This window comes from Phyllobates terribilis, unplaced genomic scaffold (assembly GCF_046119375.1).
Source record: "Phyllobates terribilis strain yellow unplaced genomic scaffold, ASM4611937v1 Scaffold_7__3_contigs__length_470593459, whole genome shotgun sequence".
NCBI classification, from domain to species: Eukaryota; Metazoa; Chordata; class Amphibia; order Anura; family Dendrobatidae; genus Phyllobates; species Phyllobates terribilis.
Genome location: NW_027362767.1, coordinates 168,458,696 through 168,467,844, shown reverse-complemented (window position 1 = coordinate 168,467,844; position 9,149 = coordinate 168,458,696). Strand labels below are relative to the sequence as shown.

Genomic DNA, 9,149 nt, shown 5'->3' with positions numbered 1-9,149 from the left:
CAGATTGTCAAGGGAGCAAGGGCATGATGTGTGCCAGCTACCTTCACAAGTCAATGCAGAAACCAGGCTGATCACGATATGAAATGTGCTGTCACCACCGCTCACATCACCATCTTGCAAAGCTAATTGGTAGACGTCCAAGGCCTTTACACTGCTAATAAATTGAACTTGCATAGCCGCTTCACTGACTTCACCTTCAGACTGAGCCTCTTCAATGGAAGGTTGCCTGGAGATATACAATGAATCAAGAATTAGAAAATAAGCATATTAAATTATTATAATAAAATAACATTAAATCTATGTAGATACATACCTTCAAACAACACCAAGACTAGAGCCACATAAGCTCAAGCTCAAGGAAGATACATAAATAAATGAATAAAAATATTTTTATTAAGGTAATTTAAAAATTATCACATATAAGGTCATTTAGGAAACAGAAGCCTTCCAATACCAATTGCAAAAACCCTTTTGTATAAATTACAAATGTATATATCAATAATAGATATCCTAAAACATGGCCCATATCTCATATCGGTTTAATATTAGGCTTAAGACCATTACAGTACATAAAGGGATAGTCCTTGTAACAAAGTATCAAGAAATAGCTAGAGTTGCAACACAAAGTATTAGTTATATATAGTATATAAGTCAAGACCCAAATGACTGGACTATATCTAAATTATGAAGAAGATTTTATAATTAGCCTTAATCAACCATGGTATATCCAGGATAAAGTGTCAAAGCATAATGCAGGGCTCAATTGAGGGATAATACTCACAAGTAAACAAGGTTTTCAGCATAGGATGGGGTTTAATGCTATGCTGAAAACCTTGTTTACTTGTGAGTATTATCCCTCAATTGAGCCCTGCATTATGCTTTGACACTTTATCCTGGATAAACTGAGGTGTCATGGTATTTTATATTTATATGGTAGAGAGTAGGCCGGAGCCAGCCATGCAATGTACTTTTCACACCTGAATAGTGCAACAGTAGCAACTCAAATGTAACATTTGAATTTCACACTTTTATTTGCTTTTCACACTCATAGACAAATACTGGCCAGCATTTACACCACCACTTCTTTAAACTTGTGCTTTATTAATTAACATTTATTTAATTGCCAAGGACACTATATACCTTTAATTATCTATTAGGATACACACAGACAGTCTGACATCTGACTCATTCATAACAGATGTAAAACTAAGCCATGAATTAAAAGACTTTTAAGGGAGCAATCTAATTGGTGAAGGTATGGTCCCCTCCTGTATATAAGTCAGCTTCTGAGGACACTTTTTCAGATCACTTTTGGGAATCTGGCTCTCAGCTCTTTCTGATACTGGTCTCTGGTCATTTTTCTGTGTTTTTGGCCTCTTGCAGGGTGACTCCAGCAGCTTTTTGGAAAGCTTTACTCAACTCTAGACACATCGGAAGCAGATATGGAATCAGCAGTGTAAGTAGATTGACTTTTCATAATTCTTTGCTTACCAATGTCATGCAGAATTCTTTCTAAGTAGATGAAATTCTTTTCTTATGTATTTTTAAACAGGCACAATAGGACTCCAATGACCTGCCCTATCTGTTTCAAAACAGATAATATCCTGTCTACTCATCTGCGCAGAAAATGCATGAAGCTCCGCAGCGAAGATGAAATAAAGACAACACTTGCTAAAGCAAAAAACAACTTGGTGGCCGTAGCTTCCAAAGGAATCGCCATTGACTACAGAGAGGTTTCCAACCTGGTGTGTGATAGCAAATGTCTGGATAGTGTCCTTAAATTCCTTGAGGGACGTGGATTTATAATCTACAATAAGCCTCTTCTGCCAAGGTTTGTCATGTAGAATCTATAATGTTTCCCTTTTATAACAAGTAAAAAAAAATGATTAATAATAATTTGTGCATTTGGTCATTTCAGGAATAACGGTTTTAAAAGCACAGAAGCATCAAGCATCCAGGAAAGAATACAGACTGTTGGTGAAGAAGACGCGCCATGTAGAGAAGAAATTAACCCTGGATATAAAAAGAAATGGTAAGTGACATTCTATCTCCAAGACTCATTCATATCTAGAAATAGATCTGTGTGTACATAGATAGAAATGGTTATAGTCTTTTACAAATGTCTGAATAAAACATTTAGTATGAAACACATAGGCGCTCCTGTCCAAAGGACATCAAGGTTTATTAAACATAATGTTAAAATGGGGCAGAGGTGAACGGACAAATACAATTGTTTAAATTCTATTTAGTTTTTTTCCCATTTTAAGTTCCCATCTATCTATATCAGGGGTGGGGTACCTTGGCCTTCCAGCTGTTATAAAACTACAACTCCCAGCATGCCCTAGCAGCTTGCAGCAGTTGAGGCATGCTGGGAATTGTACTTCTCCCACAGCTGGAGGGCGAGGGTTCCCCACCCCTGAACTATATTAATCCCTTCCCTCTTCAGCAACTTTTATTGATATATTGCACATAATAAATTCCATTTTCATGGTAATCACTCTAATTACAGCATATATCAGAAAATAAGATGAATATATTAGTGACTCCAAATTTTTATATATCATGTCTCATACTAACATATGCCAAATATATAAATTGAAAATGCGCAGTATCAATATGCTCATAAAACAACATTATGCTCATCACAGTCAGACATAAATGTCTGATGCATTTGTTTTAAATGTACCTTTAACTTGTTTCTTATTTTGTCACAGCCCACAAACATGCAACACTGTAATTACAGAGGAAGAGGATGATATCAGGATAATGTATTCAGATGAAGAAGACACTGATGAAAAAATAACTGAAGAAACAGGAATGGCATCTGAATGTGAACCTGAAGAAGAAGAAAAGGAAAACTCATCACTGGAGACAAAAGCAAGTGAACCCAAGATTTTATGGAGCAACTCCTTGAGGAAAAAAATGTCAGATTCTAACATGTATATGAAGCACTCCCTGAAGGCAGAACTTCTCTCCGGCTTTGTAAACTACCTTTCAAATACCCTATCCGTCCAGCGGCCCAAACAGGAGGTAAGAAAACTAGCAGCAATAATACTGCACCCCTATATACTGCAGGACAGCCAGTTATTTTATATCTGGGATCACCATGGATATACACAGACAGGTTATACCTCTATATATGGCAGTGTAACCAATCACTCTCCACCCCTATATACTGCTAGTCAGTGTATATTCATGGTAAGCATTTATATATGAACTGGTTGTACTGCCATATATTGGGGTATCACAGATCACAGCTAGTCAGTATATATCCATGATCCTATGTTATTCACTATATATATATATATATATATATATATATATATATATATATATATATATATAGTATATATATCAGTAAATTATGATGGGGTGACCATACTTTGCATTGGGGCCTTTAAGCTCTTGTGTTTACCTCAGAACCTAAGCAGTTTTTCATTATTTAATTTATAAGTCATGGTTTCATTATTATTAATTATATTTTAAATTATAATTTTCAGGCCGAGAATGTTGCTCGTCTCCTGTATTTTATGGACAATGATAAGCCATCAATGGACTTTGTTTTTAACATCCAGAAGACTAATGAATATTTTTCAAAGCTTCTGGAAATTGGCAACACTCATCAGACTGTCTTCAATTATTTAAAAAGTTTGAAGCGATTTCTTGACTATATGAAAAACTCCACTGATCTGATACACAAAGACAAGAAGGTCTATGATGCACTTTGTATCTTCGTTGATCAACTGGGTGTGTTCCAAAAGAGGATCAGCAAAGGGATATCTAAAGAAAATGTGGCAAAGAAGTAAGTGAAAAAACTGGTCTAAAACACATTTTTCAATTACGTATTCATTCATTCAATATCCATTCTCATTCCTATTTCTTTTCACAGACAGAAATGTTTGAGATATGGAACTCAGACACCGGAGCAGCTAGAAAACATCCTGACAGTTGCAAAACCTACTTTTATGCACGTCTTAAGGCTGGCAAAAGAAGGGGGAAATCTACATGTGGACGAAAAACTGACAATTCTTCAGTATTTGGAAGCGCTTATCATTGTCAGAAAGCTGCAGAGACCTGGTGTCGTTCAGCATATGACGGTTAGGAGCTTTCAGCTTTGTATTGCTTATGTAAATGAATGATGGAGGGTTGTGTTTTTTTAAATTAATGTATGTTGTTTTTTGATCTTACAGGTCGATGAGTGGAAAGATAGAATAACTAAAAAGGATCATGTAGGTATCACTGTGTATGAGCACAAGACAGCGGCAAATCAGGTGGCAACAGTCATTTTAACTAAAGAAGAGGAAAGCGTAAGTATATTACAGCTCTGTATGCCTTTCTCTCTCTCTGCCCCCTCTCTCTCTGTGCCCCCCTTCTCTCTCTGTATGCCCCCCTCTCTCTGTGCCCCCCTCTCTCTCTGCCCCCTCTCTCTCTGTGCCCCCTCTCTCTGTGCCCCCCTCTCTCTCTGTGCCCCCTCTCTCTCTGCCCCCTCTCTCTCTGTGCCCCCTCTCTCTCTGTGCCCCCCTTCTCTCTCTGTATGCCCCCCTCTCTCTGTGCCCCCCTCTCTCTCTGCCCCCTCTCTCTCTGTGCCCCCTCTCTCTGTGCCCCCCTCTCTCTCTGTATGCCTTTCTCTCTCTGTGCCCCCCTCGCTCTCTGCCCCCTCTCTCTCTGTGCCCCCTCTCTCTGTATGCCTTTCTCTCTCTGTATGCCTTTCTCTCTCTGTGCCCCCCTCTCTCTATATGCCTTTCTCTCTCTGTATGCCTTTCTCTCTCTGTGCCCCCCTTTCTCTCTGTGCCCCCTTCTCTCTCTGTGCCCCCTCTCTCTCTGTGCCCCCCTCTCTCTCTGTATGCCTTTCTCTCTCTGTATGCCTTTCTCTCTCTGTGCCCCCCTCTCTCTGTATGCCTTTCTCTCTCTGTATGCCTTTCTCTCTCTGTGCCCCCCTCTCTCTCTGTGCCCCCCTCTCTCTCTATATGCCTTTCTCTCTCTGTGCCCCCTCTCTCTCTGTGCCCCCCTCTCTCTGTATGCCTTTCTCTCTCTGTATGCCTTTCTCTCTCTGTGCCCCCCTCTCTTTCTGTATGCCTTTCTCTCTCTGTGCCCCCTCTCTCTCTGTATGCCTTTCTCTCTCTGTGCCCCCTCTCTCTCTGTGCCCCCCTCTCTCTCTGTATGCCTTTCTCTCTCTGTGCCCCCTCTCTCTCTGTGCCCCCCTCTCTCTGTATGCCTTTCTCTCTCTGTATGCCTTTCTCTCTCTGTATGCCTTTCTCTCTCTGTGCCCCCCTCTCTTTCTGTATGCCTTTCTCTCTCTGTGCCCCCTCTCTCTCTGTGCCCCCCTTCTCTCTCTGTATGCCTTTCTCTCTCTGTGCCCCCTCTCTCTCTGTGCCCCCCTCTCTCTCTGTATGCCTTTCTCTCTCTGTATGCCTTTCTCTCTCTGTGCCCCCCTCTCTCTCTGTATGCCTTTCTCTCTCTGTATGCCTTTCTCTCTCTGTGCCCCCCTCTCTCTGTATGCCTTTCTCTCTCTGTATGCCTTTCTCTCTCTGTGCCCCCCTCTCTTTCTGTATGCCTTTCTCTCTCTGTGCCCCCTCTCTCTCTGTGCCCCCTCTCTCTCTGTGCCCCCTCTCTCTGTATGCCTTTCTCTCTCTGTATGCCTTTCTCTCTCTGTGCCCCCCTCTCTCTGTATGCCTTTCTCTCTCTGTATGCCTTTCTCTCTCTGTGCCCCCTCTCTCTCTCTGTGCCCCCCTTCTCTCTCTGTATGCCTTTCTCTCTCTGTGCCCCCTCTCTCTCTGTGCCCCCCTCTCTCTCTGTATGCCTTTCTCTCTCTGTGCCCCCCTCTCTCTCTGTATGCCTTTCTCTCTCTCTGCCCCCTCTCTCTCTGTGCCCCCCTTCTCTCTCTGTATGCCCCCCTCTCTCTGTGCCCCCCTCTCTCTCTGCCCCCTCTCTCTCTGTGCCCCCTCTCTCTGTGCCCCCCTCTCTCTCTGTATGCCTTTCTCTCTCTGTGCCCCCCTCGCTCTCTGCCCCCTCTCTCTCTGTGCCCCCTCTCTCTGTATGCCTTTCTCTCTCTGTATACCTTTCTCTCTCTGTGCCCCCCTCTCTCTGTATGCCTTTCTCTCTCTGTATGCCTTTCTCTCTCTGTGCCCCCCTTTTTCTCTGTGCCCCCTTCTCTCTCTGTGCCCCCTCTCTCTCTGTGCCCCCCTCTCTCTCTGTATGCCTTTCTCTCTCTGTATGCCTTTCTCTCTCTGTGCCCCCTCTCTCTCTGTGCCCCCCTCTCTCTGTATGCCTTTCTCTCTCTGTGCCCCCTCTCTCTCTGTGCCCCCCTCTCTCTGTATGCCTTTCTCTCTCTGTATGCCTTTCTCTCTCTGTATACCTTTCTCTCTCTGTGCCCCCTCTCTCTCTGTGCCCCCCTCTCTCTGTATGCCTTTCTCTCTCTGTGCCCCCCTCTCTCTGTATGCCTTTCTCTCTCTGTATGCCTTTCTCTCTCTGTGCCCCCTCTCTCTCTGTGCCCCCCTCTCTCTCTGTATGCCTTTCTCTCTCTGTATGCCTTTCTCTCTCTGTGCCCCCCTCTCTCTGTATGCCTTTCTCTCTCTGTATGCCTTTCTCTCTCTGTGCCCCCCTCTCTCTCTGTGCCCCCCTCTCTCTCTATATGCCTTTCTCTCTCTGTGCCCCCTCTCTCTCTGTGCCCCCCTCTCTCTGTATGCCTTTCTCTCTCTGTATGCCTTTCTCTCTCTGTGCCCCCCTCTCTTTCTGTATGCCTTTCTCTCTCTGTGCCCCCTCTCTCTCTGTGCCCCCCTCTCTCTGTATGCCTTTCTCTCTCTGTATGCCTTTCTCTCTCTGTATGCCTTTCTCTCTCTGTGCCCCCCTCTCTTTCTGTATGCCTTTCTCTCTCTGTGCCCCCTCTCTCTCTGTGCCCCCCTTCTCTCTCTGTATGCCTTTCTCTCTCTGTGCCCCCTCTCTCTCTGTGCCCCCCTCTCTCTCTGTATGCCTTTCTCTCTCTGTATGCCTTTCTCTCTCTGTGCCCCCCTCTCTCTCTGTATGCCTTTCTCTCTCTGTATGCCTTTCTCTCTCTGTGCCCCCTCTCTCTCTGTGCCCCCCTCTCTCTGTATGCCTTTCTCTCTCTGTATGCCTTTCTCTCTCTGTGCCCCCCTCTCTCTGTATGCCTTTCTCTCTCTGTGCCCCCCTCTCTTTCTGTATGCCTTTCTCTCTCTGTGCCCCCTCTCTCTCTGTGCCCCCCTCTCTCTGTATGCCTTTCTCTCTCTGTATGCCTTTCTCTCTCTGTGCCCCCCTCTCTCTGTATGCCTTTCTCTCTCTGTATGCCTTTCTCTCTCTGTGCCCCCTCTCTCTCTCTGTGCCCCCCTTCTCTCTCTGTATGCCTTTCTCTCTCTGTGCCCCCTCTCTCTCTGTGCCCCCCTCTCTCTCTGTATGCCCCCCTCTCTCTGTGCCCCCCTCTCTCTCTGTATGCCTTTCTCTCTCTGTGCCCCCCTCTCTCTCTGTATGCCTTTCTCTCTCTGTGCCCCCCTCTCTCTCTGTGCCCCCCTCTCTCTCTGTATGCCTTTCTCTCTCTGTGCCCCCCTCTCTCTCTGTGCCCCCTCTCTCTCTGTGCCCCCCTCTCTCTCTGTATGCCCCCCTCTCTCTGTGCCCCCCTTCTCTCTCTGTATGCATTTCTCTCTCTGTGCCCCCCTTTCTCTCTGTGCCCCCCTTCTCTCTCTGTATGCCTTTCTCTCTCTGTGCCCCCCTTCTCTCTCTGTATGCCTTTCTCTCTCTGTGCCTTCTAGCAGTGTGTGGGACTTGGTCTATTAGTCCATCTATACTGACCTCCATCAGGTTGAAAATTAAAAATAATTTTTATCTGCATCTAGCTCTGAAAAAATATTTGGGCTTCTAGCAGTGTGTGGGACTTGGTCTATTAGTCCATCTATACTGACCTCCATCAGGTTGAAAATTAAAAATAATTTGTATCTGCATCTAGCTCTGAAAAAATATTTGGGCTTCTAGCAGTGTGTGGGACTTGTTCTATTAGTCCATCTATACTGACCTCCATCAGGTTGCAAATTGAAAATAATTTTTTTCTGCATCTAGCTCTGAAAAAATATTTGGGCTTCTAGCAGTGTGTGGGACTTGGTCTATTAGTCCATCTATACTGCCCTCCATCAGGTTGAAAATTAAAAATATTTTTTATCTGCATCTAGCTCTGAAAAAATATTTGGGCTTCTAGCAGTGTGTGGGACTTGTTCTATTAGTCCATCTATACTGACCTCCATCAGGTTGCAAATTAAAAATAATTTTTATCTGCATCTAGCTCTGAAAAAATATTTGGCCTTCTAGCAGTGTGTGAGACTTGTTCTATTAGTCCATCTATACTGACCTCCATCAGGTTGCAAATTGAATAAAAAAATGTTCTGCATCTAGCTCTGAAAAAATATTTGGCCTTCTAGCAGTGTGTGGGACTTGTTCTATTAGTCCATGTATACTGACCTCCATCAGTTTGCAAATTCAAAATAATTTTTATCTGCATCTAGCTCTGAAAAAATATTTGGGCTTCTAGCAGTGTGTGGGACTTGGTCTATTAGTCCATCTATACTGACCTCCATCCGGTTGCAAATTGAATATAATTTTTTTCTGCATCTAGCTCTGAAAAAATATTTGGGCTTCTAGCAGTGTGTGGGACTTGGTCTATTAGTCCATCTATACTGACCTCCACCAGGTTGAAAATTAAAAATAATTTTTATCTGCATCTAGCTCTGAAAAAATATTTGGGCTTCTAGCAGTGTGTGGGACTTGTTCTATTAGTCCATCTATACTGACCTCCATCAGGTTTCAAATTGAATATAATTTTTTTCTGCATCTAGCTCTGAAAAAATATTTGGGCTTCTAGCAGTGTGTGGGACTTGTTCTATTAGTCCATCTATACTGACCTCCTTCAGGTTGCAAATTAAAAATAATTTTCATCTGCATCTAGCTCTGAAAAAATATTTGGGCTTCTAGCAGTGTGTGGGACTTGTTCTATTAGTCCATCTATACTGACCTCCATCAGGTTGCAAACTGAATATAATTTTTTTCTGCATCTAGCTCTGAAAAAATATTTGGGCTTTTAGCAGTGTGTGGAACTTGTTCTATTAGTCCATCTATACTGACCTCCATAAGGTTGCAAATTAAAAATAATT

The 9,149-nt window shown here is 43.5% G+C and overlaps 1 protein-coding gene across 1 annotated transcript in view; it reads left to right on the top strand.

Annotated features, from left to right (window-relative positions):
• The first annotated feature begins 1,442 nt into the window (after nt 1-1,442).
• LOC141155439 (uncharacterized) overlaps nt 1,443-9,149 on the top strand; it is an 82,718-nt gene continuing 75,011 nt past the window's right edge. The window contains exons 1-7 of the mRNA XM_073642304.1: nt 1,443-1,456; nt 1,553-1,831; nt 1,919-2,032; nt 2,715-3,030; nt 3,501-3,802; nt 3,890-4,097; nt 4,191-4,307. Of these exons, the coding sequence (XP_073498405.1) occupies nt 1,443-1,456; nt 1,553-1,831; nt 1,919-2,032; nt 2,715-3,030; nt 3,501-3,802; nt 3,890-4,097; nt 4,191-4,307 (1,350 nt within the window). The remainder of the gene's footprint in view (nt 1,457-1,552; nt 1,832-1,918; nt 2,033-2,714; nt 3,031-3,500; nt 3,803-3,889; nt 4,098-4,190; nt 4,308-9,149) is intronic.